The sequence below is a fragment of the Adiantum capillus-veneris genome, chromosome 15 (genome assembly GCF_014529385.1).
Source record: "Adiantum capillus-veneris isolate H3 chromosome 15, ASM1452938v2, whole genome shotgun sequence".
NCBI classification, from domain to species: Eukaryota; Viridiplantae; Streptophyta; class Polypodiopsida; order Polypodiales; family Pteridaceae; genus Adiantum; species Adiantum capillus-veneris.
Window position 1 is genome coordinate 109,293,869 of NC_140945.1, and position 21,871 is coordinate 109,315,739.

General features: G+C 47.6%; 1 protein-coding gene across 3 annotated transcripts in view; it reads left to right on the top strand.

The window, feature by feature from the left end:
* LOC147441253 (ARM repeat superfamily protein) overlaps positions 1 to 21,871 on the top strand; it is a 167,340-nt gene that overhangs the window by 93,341 nt on the left and 52,128 nt on the right. For 2 of the 3 annotated variants that reach the window (XM_086482940.1, XM_086482941.1), the window contains exons 6-7: positions 4,172 to 4,238; positions 8,762 to 8,833. In XM_086482940.1, coding sequence (XP_086339066.1) covers positions 4,172 to 4,238; positions 8,762 to 8,833 — 139 coding nt within the window. The remainder of the gene's footprint in view (positions 1 to 4,171; positions 4,239 to 8,761; positions 8,834 to 21,871) is intronic. The other variant, XM_086482942.1, reaches the window with a different exon arrangement.

A 21,871-nucleotide genomic window follows, 5' to 3' on the forward strand; every position in this document is an offset into this window, starting at 1 on the left:
CCAGTGACTAGACCACCTAGCTGGCAGGATGAGGAGGATTGGACCAGGGCGAGGACTAGACCAGGACCAGGGACGAGGACTAGGACTAGGACTGGTTGGACCAAGGCGAGAGAGGACCAGACCAGCAGACTATCTACACAGTGCAAGCAAGTGTGCGGAGCTAGGTAACAACCAATTATCTTCACGATTTGTATCTCCACAAGAGTGAGACTTCCTTTGAGGTCCCACCATGATCGCCAAAATGAGAGCACCTGTAGCGCGGATAATGTGTCGTGCTCTCTACAGTGGGCGGTCCTCAGTGCAATGTGCGTGACAATCTCACTCAAACAAACTGAATCTCACTCAAACAGACTGAATAGAACGGAAACAATAGACGTCAACAAAGCTCACAAAGACACAACAGCAGACCAGAACATATGACTCGACTATCTCAAAGACTGATACAGACTCTGGCGTAGCAGCACACTCAGCTCCAGCCCAGGACTCACAGGTACAATGGGGGTGTCGAGGCTCAGATGTGCAGGGATGGTGAAGACTTGCTCTGTGTATAGACTCACTCCCTCTAGACGACTACGTACAGGATAATGCCACTGGCCCAAAACGACTACTCATATGTACAATCATCAAGAGCCACCAATGGCTCTTAAAGAACATCATCTAAGTCTATCCCCACAGGGTGGCGGGGGTGACCTGGCCACGATGTCCACTAGACCACCCTATCCTTGCCATGTGTCTCTGCACAGCGAGTCCGTCTAGTGTGAACCGACCAGACCAAAGACCAACTGACCAAAGCCCAACTGTAAACTAACTGTCCTGTGAAAGTGACACTGTAGCCTGTTACACCAAAATTGAGCACGATGCAACGATTGTTGGGGAGCAGAAACTGTTGCAAACAAAAAAAAATTGACCATACAAGAAACATTAAACAATCACAAGCCACAACTCATACTGAACTAGCATAACCGTTCCAAAAATGTTTTTACCAACATAGAAAACATCATATCCTACGAAATATCCATCCTGACCCGTCAAAGCACATTGATCATGTTCTTGTAAACATACTATGTGTGGATACATGTTATTTACATATTGCCCAAAAAGCTCCCATTTATTTTGATTTCATAGAGGCCTCTGATATTACAAGAAAGAAATTTTATTGGAGCATTAAACATGGTGTATGTACATGACATTTATACTCAGTACAAGAAGAAAATAATGACAAGTCAAGTCTCTTGCATGGCCTCCATGTGATCAGGCCCTGAACATTGATCCTCATGCAATAGAATATCTTGTAATTTAGAGGCCAAATCCATGCTTGAAGGGCCACCTCTAACAATGTCCGACCATAATTTTGCAACCAAAGTGGGTATGAGAGAACGCGAAGTACTATGATGATTGGAATCTGTCTAGGTTCTCGACAAGGTAACCTGTCTCGACGAGGCATCACTACCTTCTTTGGAATTTTCTATTTTGCTTCTCTTTCCCTTTATCTTTTCGAGAAGAAGTAGAAACACTTGCAGAAGCAGCGGAAGGAATCATTTTTGCCTTGCCTTTATCCTTATCCATCTGTCCATTGCGAGGGAATTGGTTTAAATCTCCTTATCTTGAGGAAGCATAACAAAATGCGGAGGAGGATGTAAAAATATGGGGCATTCATATGCCATATGCCCAAACTTATGACATGCAAAACAGGCACCAGCCAAAACTCCCCACTTTAATTTTAAAATAGGGGGCCCCCATCCCCTTAAATTTTTCCACCTCAATGGCCAATGCAGGTGGATGGTCCTTATCAAAATATAGAACCTATTTTTGTTTTCTTCAGCTCAGCAGTGAGGTGGGCACACAACTTTTCCCAAAGTGGTTGCAATTTAAGGTAATTGTTCCTGCAAGTACTTGGGAAAATCAAATACCTTTACCCAAACCGGGCAACGATGCTTGATCAATGATTGATAGTCCTTGGTCAAGGACCATGTCAATACATGCACCAATTGTGGACCAAACATCAATAGAGAGGCTTCAAGCATGATTTGTTATATTTAGCATCTGATAGCACTACATCATTAAAACCCCGAAGTGCAAATGCACTTCGTCCACAAAAGAGCCACCCACAATAGATTGAATCCATTGGGCTCCATTTTGATTTGATGCCATACGATTGGGAAAGAAGATTATGATGGCCTTTTTCAAGTATTTCTTAATCAGGGGGACACACTTTATTTGAAAATAAAAATCAAGGGGAGTATCTGACCATTTCCAAGGAGTTTTGATGCAAATCGTGCATCTTCTATGGAAACATGTAGCCTGTCAAGAACCCAATCATGCCAATGGTAACCCCGCCCCCCCCCCCCCCCCCCCCCCCTTCTCTCTCTCTCTACACCCACGTAGTTTTAGATTGTAGTAGTAGTAGTAGTATTTTGTTCCACTTCTAGTTCTTTTGTACCCAGACATGGTATTAGATTCACTATTTTGTAACTGATTGGTCTCATAGGTCATTTTGGCCTTTTGAAGACGTTAATATAACATTTCATTTCATTTCATTTTCTCTCTCTCATTTGGCCTTTTGAAGACATTAATGTGTCATTTCATTTCATCTCTCTCTCTCTCTCTCTCTCTCTCTCTCTCTCTCTCTCTCTCTCTCTCTACTTCCCTCCCATATTGTCTACACATTGTACTGCTTAGTTCACACATTTCACGCCTTTCACCTTTCACACCTATCAGCTTAGTTTAGGATTCCGCAGTATTTATATTTTGTTATCCTAGTTTAATTTAATTTGTTAGTCTGACTTTGTATCAGATACACCGCATTGTAACTTTCTGGTCTCATAGGTCACTTTGGCCTTTTGAAGACGTTAATATAACATTTTATTTCTCTCTCTCTCTCTCTCTCTCTCACACACACACACACACACACACACACACACACACACACACTGTAGCAGGGCTACAGTGTCACTGGCACGGACAGGCAGTTAGGTCACAGTTGGTCGGTTTCCACACTAGACGGACTCTCTTGCCGGGTCTGTGACACGTGGAAGGGATACGGGTGGTGGTCCGACGACACCGTGGCCAGTGCACCACCATCACAGTTTAGGGATAGGCTTAGCTGGATTAGATATTGGTGAGCCGTTGGTGGCTCTTTATGGTTGTATATATCCGTAGTTGTTTGTGTTTTATGGATCATCTACTTTTGTGTGGTCGGTCATCTAGAGTCTCTCATCAGAGTTGTACACAGCACGTCTGCACCATCCCTGCACAGTTGAGCCTCGCCACCCCCACTGTACCTATGAGATCTGGGCTGTAGCTGAGTGTGCTGCCATGCCAGAGTCTGTATCGGTTTCTGTGAGTTTGTCGATGTTCGTGATGTTCATGATCTGCTGAGTCGTACTGTTGTTGCTTTGTTGTTCTTTGTCTTTTGTGTTTTCATTCTGTGGAGTGAGATATCATGCACATTGCACTGAGGAGCACCCACTATAGAGGGCATGACACATTATCTCCGCTACACACACACACACATACAAACTCTCTTACACACACACCAAGGTAATACACTGAGCAATAAACTGAGAAAATAGAGAGCACAGCTATGGCGATGAAAGTTGATGATGGAAATAATTATAAGCTAAGTTAGTGAACAAAAAATAAACAGAGATTTTGAAAACGTATGTATTAACATAGAAAAAACTGATGAACGGCAACAAAGATAGACACGTGTGCAAACAAAAATAGGTAATCTCCTCCTCACCTACGCTTATATGCGTGCACGCACGCGCATGCACACACATGTAATTGCCTGCTCTGTGAGGAGTAGACCTTTTTTGAAGGAAAGAGTTTTATCGTGATCAATGGGAACCCAAGTGAGTTGCTAAGTTATTTCTTAAAGAATCGGAGGTGGTAGCCCTGAAACGGAGCATAATCCTCCGAGGCAGTTGTAATCACTTAAATTTTATCACCTTGAGAAATTCTTTGTATACCTTTTGTGCTTGTCGCTCATGTTTGAATATCTAGGCCCAGATTTTCCTAGAAAAACTGTGAGGTTTCGTTTTAAATTCTTGTGAAAGCGAGAACTTATACATGTACAACAGCTTGGTGTGTGTACTAATTATATACGTTGGTGTTTCATAGAATGTTCCTTTTATCTTACAACATCTTAAAATCGGTATGTTTCTTGCAGGGATGAAAGCGTTGCAAGTGCAGGGATGGAGGCAATCCAGAATCTTGCCAAGACATCCTTTGGAACTGTAAGCATTCACAATCATTCCATGTTGACAATGTTCTTACTAGAAACATGTTGAGAGTGATAGGAACATTTCTTTTTTCCCAATTTTAGCTAGCTTGGAGTAGGTGTTATGGACCTTCCAGGATATATGTGGATGCTTCTTCTCTAAGGACAAATTCCTGCTAATATTAGAAGAGCAAGTATAACAGAGTGGAAAATGGCTCACTGTTGCTGACCCTTGCCATCGCGCACCCTTCCCTTTCTCCCCCCCCCCCGCCGGCAGTCCCCCCACCTCGCACCTTGCTTTGACTTGCTTCGGCCCTGTCTCGCAGCCCCGTTCTCCTCGAGCAGCCGACACAGAATGGCGGCCCGTGCTTCACCTCAGAGGGACTCTACTAAAATCACAGCCCCGTCCTCCCGAGAGTAGCAGACATAGAATGACGGCCCTGCTTCAACTTAGAGGGACACTACTAAAGTCGTCCGACACCGCAGAGTCGACCCTTCAACTTGCTCTTTCGCCAGAAGAGAAAGCGAGCTTGATGGTTGCGGTGGAATGGCTTGAACCCACCTCGATCATTTGCAAGATTGTTGGCACACGGCCCAACGTAGGTGAAGTTCGGGACTTGCTCTAGGCCCAATTCCTCATCGAAGTGGGCAAGATCATTGATGTGTAGATTCTCAGGAGAGGTTATTATGAGATAGAGTTTGAGTCTCAAGAGATGGCAGCCAAAGTGATCTCGATGAGCCCGTTCGAATTTGGGCGGCTTGAGACAGTGGCACCACGGCTTCGACCAAACTTTAGATGTGCTGGAGGAGGAGGCAGATCTTTCTATCTTAGTTTGCTTCCTAGGCTTGAGGCGGGAGTACCTCCCCCTACCTTCCAAGATTGGCTCCATGTTTGGGATGTTCTTGGAGACCCGATGTACTTCACCTTTAGTTGTGGCCAAGGCCACAAGGTTACCCACTATGTGGGTTCTTGTTCGGGACACATATACACTTTGGAAGGTAGTTTCACTGCCTCGGGTGAGTGGTGGTTGGATTAGACAGAGTGTGGAGTATTCGAGCCTCCAGCACTAGTGTTTCATTTGCAAATAGATGGCTCAACAGACAAAGACGTAGGTAGCACAAACGGGTACCTATTTTGAAACACGTGCCTAGGTAGGTGAGGGCTCGCAGCATGTATGTGGCCGTCCCAGTCATGGACACTCGTGCCAATCGAGCACCCTTGATGGCCGGCCTACACTAGGCTGCATTGCTGATGTGGTAGGCAGCAGGCAAAACAGCCGGAAAATGCGTAGACATGATGACGTGGCACCGTATGGCACATTCTGGAAAACGCGGCGCGTTTCATGCTGGAATTAGCGGCAGATTTTTCCGCTTTTTGTGCTGGGAAAAGCAATAGGAAGCTCTAAGCAAATTGTTGGGCAGCTTTGGAATTTTGCTTTAATTTTTCAAGCAAGGCTTATGAGACAAATTGCCTTATTTTTTAAAAGATGGTATCTTTTGGGCATTCCTTGTAAACAAATAAATAAGTGGTTTGGGCTCCCACTCCGCAGAGCATCTGGACGCAGAGTCTGAGAGTGAGACCCAACCACTCTTGTACTTTGAACTCAGATTAATACAAAAAGAAATACCGAAAGGGGCGCCAGTCTTTGGGGCCAATATCTCTAGGCACGGAACTCCGCCGGGCCAGTGTAAATCAATTGTGAACCGTGAACTGTTTTGAACTGGCCCGGCGGAGTTCCGTGCCTAGTGATATTGGCCCCAAAGACTGGCGCCCCTTTCGATATTTCTTTTTGTATTAATCTGAGTTCAAAGTGCAAGAGTGGTTGGGTCTCATTCTCAGACTCTGCGTCCAGATGCTCTGCAGAGTGGGAGCCCAAACCACTTATTTATTTGTTTACAAGGGATGCCCAAAAGCAGAGCCCCAAAAGCTGCCATCTTTTTAAAAATAAAGCAATTTGTCTCATAAGCCTTCCTTTTAAAATTAAAGTAAAATTCAAAATCTGCCCAACAATTTGCGTAGAGCTTCCTACTGCTTTTCCTAGCGCAAAAAGCGGAAAAATCTGCCGTACAGTTTAGCGTGAAACGTGCCACGTTTTTCGGAATCTATCGTAGGGTGCCATGTCATCATGTTTGCACATATTCCGGCTGTTTTCCTTGCTGCCTGCCACGTCAGCAATGCAGCCTGTAGCCATTTAGGGTTAGGACAGAGTTAGGGTTAGGGTTAGGACAGAATTAGGGTTAGGGTTTCTACAGAGCGGGTAGCCACGTCATCACTTTGTGAAATACCCCCTCTTGAAAGCATTGTAATCGCCCTCGATTACCCCCGCAAAACAGATAGAGGCCATAAATCGTCTTAGCAGACACTGACTGTTAGCACCTACGTACTAGGAACACACATCTAGCACATGTACCAATCAACAGTCACATCACACGACATCACTAGACATCATAGGATATCACATGACATTCAGGATTCATTCGGATCTTAGACCATGATTTATTGACAATGTAGCTAGCAATCGCATCTAGATCCAATCGGGAAATCCGATCCCAATTTTTTTTTTCCCACGGCACCTATGGCTTCACGCAAGGATCAGTCGACTCCCTCTGCATCCGGAGATGCGGGAAGGGATCACAACAAAGATTCCGGCAAGGAGTATGGTCGGCCTTGGCCTACTCAGGCAGAGCGACGAGAGATGGAGCGTCGTCAATTGATCGGCGATGCAACAATGATGATGCTCAATTTTGCGAAGGACCCAAAATTTGCAAAATATATGAGTGAGACTTCTTTTCAGGAAGTGCACGAGCAGTGGCAGAAAACCACAACACCACCCCTGAAACCCGCTCTCAAGAAACCTTCTGCTCACAAGAAATACTCAGAGAAGGAATTAGAAGAGGTGGTTGATGCACGGATTGCTCATCTTTTTGACGCACAAAACAAAGCTAAAAAGCACGGCAAAAAGCAGAAGAAAGGCACTGACTTTCCGGGTTATTTGGGTCGTCAGTCGACATTTGATAAGGCAAAGAAACAAAATAAGCGTGTTTGATTTAAAGAAGTATCCAGTTCTTCTTCTTTCTCTGACAGTTCTTCTAGCTCTTCTGACTGGAGTGAAGAAGACCGCAAAGGCAAAAAGCAAAGCAAGAAACAACGCTTCAGAAAGGGCAAGAAAAAGGCAAAGAAGTCTAAATCTCGCCCAGTGAGTGACAGTTCTACAGAGGACTTGTCTACAGACAGTTCAGACCCTGACGATGGCAACTTTTATGCAAAGAAGAAGAATTTTTATAAAGCCAACCAATATGACTTTCTGGAAGACAAAAGCAAGAAAGTCCGAGAGTTTAAGGAAGGTGGACAGTCAATGAAATTTGACACGTTTTCAGGATATAGAGATGCTTCGAAGGCTTTGTCTTTTGTATAGCAGTTTGACATCGCTTTCGCGGGAGGATGCTACTTAGAGCACTCTAAGATTCGGAGAGCTGCCTCTTATTTTAAGGGGAATGCTCGAACTTGGTGGTCCACACTTCTTTTACACAAGACTGCGACAGTTATATTGCTGAAATTTAAGAAGCTTTTTATTTCTTCTTGGCTGACTCAAGAGTATGAACGCGATCTACGAGCTGCTTGGAACCATCTTCGGATGACCAAGAAAGATTCAGTGGAGGCTTATTGCGAAAGATTCGGGAGCTCTTTTCTACCCGCCTCTTCATTCAAGAAGATCTCGTTCAGAGAATGGATTGAGCGGTTTACCTTGGGTCTACCTACAGAGATCCGAGATCACTCCTTGGAACAAAAGTAAGCTTCTATTCAGGAGTTGATGAGTCATGCGGAACTGGGTTTTGCCATTCACTCTGGCTGTTTGACCTACCCCACCGATGAGGTCATGACACAACGAGCCGAATAGACTTCAGCAAATGAAAATAGAAAGAGAAAGAGCAACCCAGAAAAGAAGGATGCACGACCCAAGCTTACTCCTCAGGAGAGAGCTCGCTTCATCAGGGAGGGGAAATGCTTTGGATGCGGGGAACATGGACATATCTCCGCGAAGTGCCCTAAAAAGGCACAGAAGAATAAATGACAAGGACGACGAAAGGCTTGAGAGTCGAGAGTAGCTGAGGAACGTGGAAGAAAAGGCAAGATGAAAACAGTACTGGTTCCAGATTGTGTGGGTACCGATCCCGACACGTTCACTGAAGATAGAACAGTGAGACTAGAGAGAACAGTGAGACTAGTGTTAGTTTAGAGAATAGCAATGTCTAGCATGTGATAGTAACACAACACATAACATGTGTTAATGCTTTGTTGGTTTGGGTCTGCTTTACTAATGATGCTACCATTGCCCACTCACATTATTATGTTTTTAGGGAAATCTCTCATATCTTTTGTGATCGTTTTCCAATGGGATGCTCTTATTTATTCGATTGTACAATATTTATTTTTAAGGAAATCTCTCAAGTCTTTTGTGATTGTTTTCCAGTGGGATGTTCTTATTTTTTATATTGTACAGTATAAGATGAGAAACTAACATGCATTGGTGGTGAAAGAGTGTTCTATTTACAGGAAAGCAAGCGACAGCAGAACGTTTGAAAGATCTGGTTTTCAATGGGCAGTCACTGGTACTTTCTTATTTTTAAATTATAATGGTGCTTTTCTGAGCATAAAGTGAATGCTCCTTGCATGGTGTATTGTAGAACTGTTTGTTACTAGCCTTTCCTGCATGAAGTGAGGATCCTTTTGTAAATGCTGGGTATGCTTTTCTGACATTCTCTCTAGCCAAAGCTACATATGAGAGTTGATTAATGGTTTCACTTGTTGATGTATTTGTTGAGCCTGTTGTGTTTTATGCTTCATGTGCCTACAGTTATGGCTGCTTTCTTGATTCTTTTTCTATTATATTTATTTTTCTTCTCTACTCCTTGTAAGCTTTGGATCTGAAATGGTAAGGTGCCTAAGTCTTTGCACCTTTGTTTTTAGCAGCAACTGTAAAAATCTACCATTGTTTATTTCCTCTCAGATACCAAAAGTGCTTGGTTAAAAAATAAGTTGAATTATTTGCTTGTAAGCTGAAGAGCCCCTTTTTATGTTTCAGCTTTGTCAGATTATTGTTTCCTCTTTCCTATGCATATCCCCATCAGATCTGTGTGTGTGTGTGTGTGTGTGATGCGATGCCATGCGCTGCCTGTAATGCGTAGATCATCTATTTACGGCTTGTTCAGCCAAAAAACCCATGTAGGTGATGAGAACCATCATCAAGCGCCTACAAGATCAACCCCTAATTTACAAAATTAAAAACCATAGTATATAGTAACAGAGGCCAGCGATCAGATAGCTGACGGTTGGCAGCAGGTGCCTGGCACCGCAGAGGACGGGCTCCCCACACTGCTCCCCCTAGTGGTCGACCCACTGCAGCTCAGCAACATTGGGTTCCGACAGGGAACCGTTTTGACCCCCTTCAGCAGGACCCACCTGAGGACGCTCCCTTCGCCTGAGCTCCGTCGCCTCCATCACCTCCCCCTCCGCCACCCTCAAACGCCACCGTTCCGCTTCCCCCGCCTCCGCCTCCGCCTCCTCCACCTTCACCCCCACCTCCCGCTCCTTCTCTCCCCCCGGTGGGGCCCTCAGCCTCATCTCCCGACCCATCCCACACTCCTCCTCAGATGCAGGGGTCTGGACATGCATCTGCAGCGAGGCGATCTTTGGGTGGTGCTTTCGCTATGAGCCGCATGGCTCGGGAGGGACAGCCCCATCTGAGGTGGCCTCTTCTGGTTCAGACTTCTCCTATTGCAGCAGTCCCTTAGGGTTTGACCAGATTTGACATTCGCAGACGATGGGACTTCTTTGACTACAGCTTCACACGTTTTCTAGGTGATCCTTCTTTCGACCTGGAGGAGGCTTGCTTTCGAGTCCACGTCCCCTTTCTAGCAGCTTTTGGACACAGCGGTAGGCTTCTCCTTTCCGCTGTGTGACAGGGATCCTACAGAGTGGACCCTGCACACAGTTTTTGACTGGCTCCAGGTCCAAGCCACTTTCTCACACCACACAAGGGACCTAGGGGTGACAAATCTGGTACAGACTCTTTGGCCTTTAGCCAAGTTCAGTGTGACGCCGTCGGATGCAGCAGGTTGCAGACACATTGTGGAGGTTGCAGACACATTGTGGTGCATTTGTTTGATGACACTCAGAGCCCCCCCTTGCTATGTATTTGTACATGAGGATTCCTGGACAGAGGATGTAGCCCTACAGGCTGCACGCTCGGCCTGAGCCTGGGTGGGACAATCACTTCAGACGCGATTGTCTAGAGGTCGCTCGGATGCGGATGAGTACTCTCCATCCAAACTGGCCTCAATATCCTAGCAAGGTTGGCTGTTGTTGTACCATCTGTTTTTTCTCTCTGACTCCATGAGGATTGTCACATGAAATGTGCAGGGATTGGGAGGGCCCCAGTTTCAGAGGGGTCGGTTGCGTTAGGAGCTTCAGCGATGCCTTGTGGGTGGTGAGATTGATATTCTTATGCTACAGGAGCATCATCTGTGTGAGAGTCGCATTAGATGATGTGGTCAGATTTTACGTAGTCGTTGTGAAACGTTTTGGTTAGCTGCATTTGGACATGGAGGTATCCAGGGAGGGGTATGTATGACTATTGCGGATTCTTGGTAGCAGGCCATTGTGGGCAGAGGTATTATTGTGTAGGCAGAGCTTAGTGGATTACTATGTAAGTTGTGGGTTGCCTTATGGGTTTCCTGAATATATATGCGTCCAATGTGGCAAGTGCACGAGCAGTGTTTTGGTCTCATTTTGTTGTCTTTGCCGCATGCAGAGCAGTGGTGTGTTGGGGGGACTTCAACATGTTGGAGGACCCCTCTGACAGGATTGGAGGGGCGTAGCTTGGGAGCGGCTATGTATGATTGTGAGGGTTTCTGATGTTTGGCAGCACTCGCTTTGACCGCAGAGTAGGAGGATTGAATCTATCTAGGATAGATCGCTTCTACGCCAGTGACCACATTTGTGACATGGGGGGATCTATTTGCATCCTAGCATGGACTACTTTTTCCAACCACGCGCCAGTGGTTCTCACGGTGTTAGACGGGGGGGGGGGGGGGGGGGGGGGGGGGGGGGGGGGGGGGGGGGGGGGGGTTGCGTGCAATGCTATGCATCCCCGAGAGGATATTGCTGGATCCAGAGCTTAGAGAGCGAGTGGAGGCACCTTGGACAGATAGTGTGGACATGCAGGACACCCCTGTTGATAGAGTTGTTGGTAGAATGGCCTCTGGCCAGGCAGAGCTTAGTCGCTTCTTCCTTCAGGAGTCTGCAGCTCGCTTGGCTGCAGTCAGGGAGGAGGAGAAGCGCCTTCGACGAGGCATTGCTTCCCTACAGAGGATGTAGGAGCAGCATCCAGACAGTCCATGGTTAGGAGCTTGTGTGTGTCCTTGTGGGGAGTAGCCACATTCAGACAAGCGCAGTTTGGCTATCCACGGGAATTTTCAGCACTCCGACGAGTTCGAGAAGCGATTTTTAGCCAAGGCGTACTCGCTTGGGCATCCCCTAAGCGAGCAGTTAACGGTTGGGAGCTCTCTAGCCAAGAAGACTCCAGAGTGAAATAGACATAGCCATTCTCAGCTATAGGTATGACAAATTTCAGCCAATAGGGTCACGAATACATGCATTTTTATGCATTAAAAATATTTTGGGATAGAGAACGGTGCAAACTATTCCAGTTTATGTGTTTGTAAAAGTTCAGTATTCTAGGAAATCTCCTCGGGGGGGGGGGGGCAACCAATCCATCCTCCAATCCCTAGTGCCATGTATTCTCTCTGTTTTATCTTCTAAATATTATTCCATGAAGATTCTTATGCTATTTTATTGGATAATCTCAAAAGTAATTAAGTACACGCTTCCCTTTCTGTGACAGGTACTTCCCTTGTTGGAAATACTTAGATGAGTGTTGAAATTTAGATTACCATCTTCAAAATGAAAGCCTTCCATGCTTTTTCGTTTGATTATTTAAGGTTAAAAGATATTAAAATTTTCTTGAAATAGTTATCTTGCGGCATATTATTACGTACAAGGTCGATTGAAGAAGTAGTAGAGGTTCTCTAGTGTTGCTACCGTACTCTTTCGACCTATGTCATTTGCTACCAAAATTTCCTTTCCAGGTTTATACTTAAGTCAAATTTATGCCGCATATTCAGATTAGGGTGAGTGTAAATCCAGTTGAGGCCTTTTTGATCTGCATGCAACTCAAATCTTCTTCCGGGCAAATAATGGTGCCAAACTTTGAGAGCATGATTGACTGGTAATAATTGCAAGTCAAGTGTAGGATAATTTAGTTCATGAATGTGTAACTTACGAGATTCAATAAGTGATTGGCCTTCCTTATTGAGACAAAACACCTTCAACTGCATTATGGAGCTCGAATGGCATAGCTTTAAACTCATAATGGTCAACCAAGTATCAGATCGTGTCTTTGGTATATTTTCCGCAACATGGATTTAATAATATCCAGACTTAAGGGTAATATTTTTAAATATAAATGCCCCATTTAGTCTATCAAGTGGTTCATTAATTCTAGATATGGCATACTTATTCTTGGCTGTCACCAGATTCAATGCATGATTGTCAATACAAAGACGGAGGGTTTTGCTCCTCTTTCCGTTGGAAATGCACATGGAGAAACACTAAGCCAAATGTAGCCTTTGTTAAGGACTTCTGTAAGCTGCTCTTTGATTTTTGTAACTTCAATAGTAGCGACATCGTGTATGGTCTTCAAGCAACAGGTTGAGTTAACCTCAATTGCATGATCAACTTCAGGCTTTAGTGATAACTGCGTAAGCTCTTTGGAAATATATCATCAACTTTAGTAAGCCACTCTATTTTGGGTTTTTTTAATTTCTTACTCTCATGGTTAAGCTACGCCGTATAAATCATCTCACACTTCCTATATCCTTTCAATAACTTAGTGAAGTTTACAAGTTGGAGTTTTGCTTACCGGAAATAGCAATTCTAGAATTATGCGGATCTATGGAAGTCAGTGAGGCTTCTTTGCAGTGCAAGTGTGCTCTGTTTACCATAAGCTAATCCATTCCTAAGATTCTATCATAAGACTCTATGGGAAGTATCCAGAAATATGTTGAGGTTTCCTATTTATCTTAATTTAAAATTCAATTTTCCAATTGAATATGAAGACTTACTTTTCTACGCATAGCTAACTCTACAACAACACCATTATGAGGGTGTTCACGCGAATTGACGAGTCTAGTGCTCCTAGAAGAAATGAAAGAAATGTTCATCTTTATATTCTGCTGGAGTTTGAATCACAGAAAATTGTTCATTTGCTTCTTGATGTTCAATTGCAACATGAACATAAGCATTGGATTGATTTCCTCTTGCTCTAGCATCTTGAGCTCCATCCTCTGCTCTTTTTTTGGTGGGATATGCATGTGGACTTGTATGCACATGTCCGTGCGTGTGTGTGCATGTGCACAGGAGAGAGAATGAAACAAACCTGTGAACACTGTATAGTATGTCTGTTGAGGTTGATGTAATTCCACTGCAACATGGGTTGCTGAGAACAGACGAGCTCGCTACTACTCCCTTCCCACCATCATCCCCCCCCCCCCCTTTTTCCTTTTTCTCGCGCCACCCGCCCGCCCCTTCTCCTTGCATCGCACTGCCCCTACTTGTAGCAGGAAAAGTGTATCGTGCTCTCTTTTGCGGGTACTCTCTAGTGCCATATGTGTGAAACCTCACTTCAATAGAAAGAACACAACATAGCAAGGGAACCAACAACTCAAAAGAAAAACAACACACTTAGAACTCAATGGAACTCGGCGAACTCATGGAACTAGTATAGACTTTGACTCAGCTCCAAGTCAAGGACTCACAGGTACAATGGGGGTGTCCAAGCTCCAATGTACAGGGGGAGTGCATATGTGCGGTGTTGAGCACAAGACACAAGACTCAAGATGCTAGGTCATAGAAAGTAGATGATGCATACGACGACTAAAACCAATCATGCATATATACAATCATAAAGAGCCACCAATGGCTAACAAAATATCCTAGTCCAGCTACTTCTATCTCCAAACTACGGTGGTGATGATCTGGCCACGTGTCTCATGTCCACTAGACCACCATCTGTATCATTGCCACGTGTCACTGTCCAAACACGTGGCCAAACCAACTGTAAGTAAGTGCCTGTCGTGTGGAAGTTTTGAATAATAAAGTTAGAAAAGCGCTTGCTGCTGTTCTCCCCCCGTGGTCCCTGCTTGCCATCGTGCCGCCCTGGCCCCTTGCTCGCCATTGCCCTCCCCCCCTACCTGCTCACCCCGCTTCCCTGCCCGTTGTCTGTCCCCTTCCCGCTGCCCTGCCCGCCTACCCATCCGCCTGCCTGCCTGCCCCTGCCCCGCCTGCCTGCACATTGTCCCTAGTCTATCTCCTCACTCTCTTCAGTCCTGCTTGACTGGTCTCGACAGCACTTTTGACATGCTTGGTCTAGTAGGAGGTCTCTGTTCGCCGACGTCTCTTCGCCCTTTCTTCACAGCAGCAGACACCAATGGAGGCTCAACTCTCAAGCTCCGTCATAGAGGGGCTCCAATGAAGTCCCCTCGCTCGACCCCGCTGAGCCCACAATTAGACTTGCTCTCTCACCGAAAAAGCAAGGGAGCCTAGCCATAGAGGTGGAAAGCCTTTAGGCGCTTCCGTCATCTGCAAGATTCTCGGCACCAGACCCAGTAGAGGAGAGCTGCGTGATCTTCTCGAGGCCCACCTTCTCGCAGAGGTGGGCAAGATCTTGGATGCTCAGTTCCTCGGACGCGGCTACTATGAGATAGAGTTAGAGACTTTTGAGATGGCGTCCAAGGTCATCGCGATGAGCCCCTTGGCCATCCGAGCAGTTCGAGCCCACTTTCGGCAGTGGAGGTATGGTTTTGATCCAGCTACAGATGTTCCTGGTTTGAGGAGGGAGTACCTGCCACTTTTGTCCAGGATAGGCCTAGAGATTGGGACTGTCCTGGAGACACCTTGCACGGCAACCTCTGTAGCTGCCAAGGCAGTCGGCATCCCCTCATTACCTGTTCTGGTTAGCGACACCCATACTCTCCCGAAGATCATCCTACTTTCTCGGGTGAGTGGGGGTTGGTTCCGATAGAGCGTGGAGTATTCGGGCCTCCCGAATCAGTGTTTCATTTGTCGACAGATGGGCCATCTTGCGAAGGCCTGTCCACAGAGAAGACCCCGACCTACACCACAGGCTGACCAGCCCTAGCCCTCAAGGGTTGGCCAACAGCAGCAGACAAAGTCACAGAGTACGCATGCAGAGCCACCCTTCAAGCCTTGGGCTCAAGCGGAGGAGGGTTGGCAGCAGGTTCGTGGTCGACATCGGCAGGGGCCACCGCGCCAGCCTAGCACTCAGAGTGGTCCCCAGGCTCGTGCCCAGCAGCAGTGGATTCCCACTGGGAATCGTTTCGACCCTCTTCAGCAGGACGAGGTCCACGCTCCAGCTCCACCTCAGCCTCACCCTCGACAGCCCCTTCTCCCCCCGAGTTCCCTCCCTCTTCCGTCCCCCCCTCCCCTCCACCTTCTCCCTCTGCCTCTCCATCTCGCCCTCCTCCCTCTGCTGCTCCCTCTCGCCCCCCCCTCTCCTTCTCCTTCCTCGAGCCCCCTTGCTCTCGCTCCATCCCCGCAGCTATCCCAGGGGCAGGGCCTTCCTCGGCTGCTAGGAGATCTCTTGGCAGCGCTTTTGCCATGAGTCGCTTGGCGAGAGTGAGATAGCCTTTCTTGCGACCCCCTCTTCTAGTGGAGACGTCTCCCTTTGCAGCAGTTCCTCGTGGTCTGACGAGCTTTGATATTTGTCGTCGTTGGGATTTCTTTGCCTACGACTTTACACGGTTTCTCGACGGCCCCCTCACCAGACCTTGAGGCAGCCTGCTTCAGAGTTCATGTACTGTTCCTTGCAGCTAGGGGGTTAGAGGCCTTGGACTCAACGGTTGGCTTCTCTTTTCCCCTATGCGGCAGGGACCAGGCTGAGTGGACTCTAGACTCATTGTTGGAGTGGTTGCAGACACAGGTCCTAGAGTTCTCTCATCACATGGGAGACCTAGGGGTTACAGACTTGCTTCAGACTCTGTGGCCGTTGGCCAAGTTTTCTGTGACACCTTCAGGCTCATCAGGATGTAGACACATTGTGGTTCACTTCTTTGTTGACACGCAAAACCCGCCATGTTATATACACAAACATGAGGACTCCTGGATAGAGGAGATTGCTTTGCGCACGGCTCATTCTACTTGGGCTTGGGCTAGACACTCTTTGCAGTCATGCCTATCTAGGGGACGCTAGGATGCGGATTACTCCCCATCCAAGCCTGCCTCGAAGATAGCACAGTTAGTTGTTGCTGCAGCATCAGTTCTCTCTCACTTCCCATGAGGATCGTCTCATAGAACGCGCAAGGATTAGGTGGGCCCCAGTTTCAGCGTCAGAGGGGCCGATTGCGTCAAGAGCTTCAGCGATGCCTTGTGGGAGGAGAGATTGACCTTCTTATGCTACAGGAGCATCACTTGTGTGTGAGCCGCATTAGACGTTGTGGTCAGCTTTTGCGCGGACGATATGAGACTTTTTGATCAGCTGCATTTGGACCTGGAGGAATCCAGGGCGGGGTATGTATGACTATTGCGGATTCTTTGCAGTAGGCCATTGTGGGGAGAGGGATTATTGTGCTAGGCAGGGCTCAGTGGATCACTATGCAAGTTCAGGGTTGCCTCGTGGGCTTCTGGAACATCTATGCGCCCAATGTGGCGAGTGGACGTACAGAGTTTTGGTCTCAGATTGTTTTAGTCTCTCCCGCAGGCAGAGCAATGGTGCATTGGGGGTGACTTCAACATGTTGGAGGACCCCTCTGACAGGATTGGAGGTAGCCATACTACTGTGTATGGAGTTGAGTTGGCAGCTTGGGAAAGGTTCTGTATGACTCTGCACGTTTCAGAAGTGTGGCAGCAGTCTTATGTCCTGCTCACAGGAGAGGGGATCTAGCCAAGATGCCGTCGGGATGGCGTCCAGTGTCCAGGCGGACGTAGTGTGAACCCGGCCAGTGTGGCAGGCCATTATTATAAAAGGGAGGCCAAGGCCTCATTTATAGTTATCGACCCCCACTGGCAGAATGCTTGCTACTATTATAGACAAACTCTAACTGTGGAAGATACCTTTCCCAGTCAGACTGCCTGTGAGAGACATAGGCTCTCAACATGTCTTCTAATGTCTGGTTCATCCTCTCAGTTTGTCCGTTGGACTCGGGATGATCAGAAGACGACATACTCAACTTTGTCTGAAGATGAGCAAAGACATCTCGCCAAAATCGGCCAGTAAACTTAGTATCACAATCACTGACGATATCTTCTGGGAGACCATACAACTTATAAAGATGATCGACAAATAAAATCGCCAATTCATGGCTTTTTACTGTCGACTTCGTTGGTATAAACTTCGCCATTTTCGTGAGTCTATCGACCACAACCCAAATAGCGTCATTGCCCCGACTAGTATTTGGCAAACCAACGATGAAGTCCATGGAAATACTTTGCCACTTGGCATCTGGGATTTCCAATGGGTGTAGCAGGCCAGCTTTTTTAAGGCGCTCTGCCTTATTGACCTGACATTGAGCGCATCTCTTCACATAGCTCTCTATGTAAGAGCGCATTCTTGGCCATTAGAGATATCACTTGACCAAAGCCAAAGTTCTTTGGATGCCTGGGTGCCCAGCGCTAGGAACGTCGTGGCATTCACACAAAATCCTTTGTCGAATCTTATCGATTTCCGACACGCAGACTTTACCATTTCTGAACAATAGTCCACCTCTAATGGAATATTGTCGCTGTCTCGTCTCTTCAGCACGAATCACTTGGGTCTTCGGACCACCCAAGCCTATATGCAAGTCATGCCCCGCTTCGACCTCGTTCCATATCTTGCCAAAATGGCCATTAGAATGACATAGCCCTCGGAGAGAGAGATAGAAATCCGTCGAGATTTCAGCCATAGACAAGGCATCGACCTCAGGAATCCTGTTGAGCGCATCAGCAACTCGATTGCTGGATCCTTTTCTATAACAGATCTCAAAGTCAAACTCTTGCATAAGCTCAACCCATCTAGCCTTCCGGCCTCTGAGATCACCCTGATCACAAATATAGCGCAAGGAATGATGATCTGTCCATGCAACAAACGTAGAGCCATACAAGTAGTGCCACCATTTCCTCAGGGCGTGGACTACGGCGTTAAGCATCTCAGCGTTTGAAAGTTTCTTACTTTCAAACGCAACAGGACGTCCATCCTGATATAATGCTGCAGCAATAGCATAATCACTAGCATCCGTTTCAACCACAAACGGTTTGCTCAGATCCACAATGTGTAATATTGGCGCTGTAGTCACCAAGTGCTTTAGTGTCCGAAAGCTCTCGTCGAGACGCTCATTCCAGACAACAGGGGGATTACCTTTACGATGAGGACCCGAAGTCTTCGGCCCTTTCAGGGTGAGGCCGGGTGGTATGGGACGCTCGGTCTTACAGGTGCACGCCTACGTCCTCGGACGCTGACCCCAGCACAGGGGAGCTGCCGGATGGTGGCTATGGTCGGGTGGTTCGTCCGACGCGTGTCTGTAGGCAGTCTGTGTGGCCGGGAGATCCTTTCCCCTCGTCGGGAGATCCTTTCTTCTTGTACGTTTCACCCCAGACAACTGACCTTCTCTTGTTCAGACAGCAGAGTGGGAGGAGTGAATCTATCTCGGATAGATCTCTTCTACACTAGTGACCACTTCTGTGACTTGGGTGGGACAGTTGGCATTCTGACTGGGATTTCCTTTTCGGACCATGCACCAGTGATCCTCACAGTGACAGATAGGCAGAGGAGGGGGAGCACGATGCTACGCATCTCTAAGAGGGTCTTGCTGGACTCTGCGCGAGTGGTGGCTCTTTGGACAGAGAGGTTAGACATGCACGATTCTCCTGCTGACAGAGTGGCCTCAGGACTTTCTCAGCTTAATCGGCAAAGGATGCAGGAGCAGTGTCCAGACAGTCCTTGGTTGGAGGAGCAGTTGCAGCAGGCTCGCCAGGAGCTCGTCATTATAGAGGAGAGGCACCATGAGTTTTCTTTCCATCGACAGGCATCTCAGTGGACCCACGTGGGTAATAGAGTGACATGCGCTTTCTTTGAGGCAGTGGGACCCCGGCATATGCATGCCAAGGTCAGCTAGTTGAGGAGGCCCGACGGGTCAGTTGCGTCAGAGCCAAGGGACATGCGTGCAATTGCTACTGACTTTTACCATGATCTACTGTCTGCAGAGCCTCAGTCAGAGCGTCAGGATGCATGCAGAGAGCAGGTGTGGGCACAGATGCCTTGTCTGGTGACTGAGGAGATGCGCCAGAGGCTGAGCTGCCGCTTTAGCTAGAGGAGCTACATATGGCCCTTAGAGCGCTTTCCCGTGGTAGCTGTCCAGGTGAGGATGGTTTGACTCCCAGCTTTTTCTTGGAGTATTGGGACTTGCTTGGCTCAGATCTCTACAGTGCTTTTCAGTACATCCTGCACACGGGAGAGATGCCGGACAGCATGAGTGAGGGCCTGATTTGTCTCATTCCCAAGGAGGGTGGCTCCTTGGATGAGGTTCGACAATGGCGGCCCATCACCATCCTCAACTCATCCTACGAAATTCTTGCCAAGGCTCTCAGTTTGAGGATCTAGCCACTTCTAGAGAGCATTATACATGGGACCCAGACAGGTTTTGTGAAGGAGCGTAGTATCCTTGACAACATCTTTACTTTTTGGGAGGCTTCTACCCTAGCACGGCTCCGTGGTGAGGATCTGGTCATACTTCTCTCGACTTTGAGAAGGCCTACGATAGGGTTGATTGGGACTTTTTGGAGGCCACTTTACGCAGGATGGGCTTCTCAGATGCTTGGATCAGAGGTGTGTCAGCTCTGTACAGACGGGCACATAGCCACGTACTTTTGTCAGGAGGTAGAGGTGATCGTTTCATGCTCACATGTTCTGTCAGACAGGGCTTCCCTCTTGCCCCCTTCCTCTTTCTGTTCTATGTTGAGGGGATGAGCAGGTTTTTGGTTTCACAGCAAGTTGATTTACGTGGCTTAGAGCTCCCTATTTCGGGAGATGAGCTACTGGATGCTGATTTTGCAGACGACCCAGCCTTGTACTTGGATGGCCAGGAGGCCAACCTTCACAGGTGTGAGCAGGCTCTTGAGACCTTTTGTTGTGCATCAGGCGTACTGATCAACTGGAGAAAGACAGTGGCTTTCTTGGTTGGTAGTGCTCCTACGCTTGATTGGATGCTAGGTGAGGGTTTTAGATGGATTCCCCAAGGGACTGCAGTTCGATACTTGGGCTGTCAGGTTGGCTTGGACTTGTCTCCCGAGCAGCAGATTGCTCCCCTCCTCCTGTCCATCAGGAGGAAGTTGTTACATTGGAGCTCCGCACGACTTTCTCTGGCTGGCAAAGTTGTAGTGGCCAACCATGTGTTGTTGGCTACTATGTGGTACATCACTTCTTGTTGGATCTTTTCAAGCTGTGGCATTAGCCAGGTAGAGAGGCTGATCAAGAACGTCCTTTGGTCAGGGCATGACACTCAAATAGCCCGGGCCAAAGTGGCATGACAGGTCATTATTCTTCCTTGTTCTCAGGGAGAGTTATGGATCATAGACCCACCACAACAGAGCAGAGCCCTTCTAGGGAAGTTTATTGTCGGAGGACTTCTTCTAGGGGAGGAGTCATGGAAGGAGTTTTTGCTTCGCGGCTTAGTGCTAGAGTGCCTCAGGCTGGAGACCCCTGGCGACCTTCGACCAGATGGATTTTCACAAAGATGCGTAGTCGGCTTGAGCAGGAGACTGGAGGACCGCTTCGCTGTGAGTCTGCTCCGATCCTGGGAGCAACTGCGGAGAGGCCTGGAGCAGCGCCAGCCTACTTGCACGGAGAAGCGTTTGAGATAGCCCCTTGTTTGGAACCCCATGGTTAGCACTCAGAGAGGCTACTTGGTTGGTAGTAGGCATCATGTTTGTTGGGGTCCTATGGCAGTCTGCAGAGGGTCCAGCACGCACTTTAGGTGATTGGCTACAGTTCTTAGGCTTGTTAGAGGAGCTTCAGGGCATCCAGCTACATGGCATGAGAGGGGTGCAGAGCATGTGTCAGGACATCACAGAGGCAATACTAGCTGAGTGGCTCACACCTCTGGAGTTAGCAGTGCTCAGATGGATGGGGGCCTTCACGCGACTGGAGGCTCTCATCGCAGTTCGGGCTTACTCAGAGACTGTACCCTCCCTGTTCTTTGAGCTATAGGGTGAGGGCCGCTTACAGAGAGTTTCATTAGAGGTCCCACAGGTGGCAGAGTGCTGTTTTCAGAGGATTCGAGTTGTTGGCATTTATGGGAGGACTTGTGTCGTTGATCTTGACCCTGCAGCTCGAGACTGGCCACTGGAGGCTGTGGGCATGGGAATGCTGTCCACTGGCACGAGTGCAGTGGGATCCTGGAGAGTGGTTTTGGAGGGACCCTTTCTCCTCAGTGGACCATCCAGGTGTCCCTTTCTTTCAATACACTGTTCGATTGGGACGTCACATACATGCAGCATGGAGAGAGGCTTGTCCTGCTGCAGCACCTCATTGACAAGAG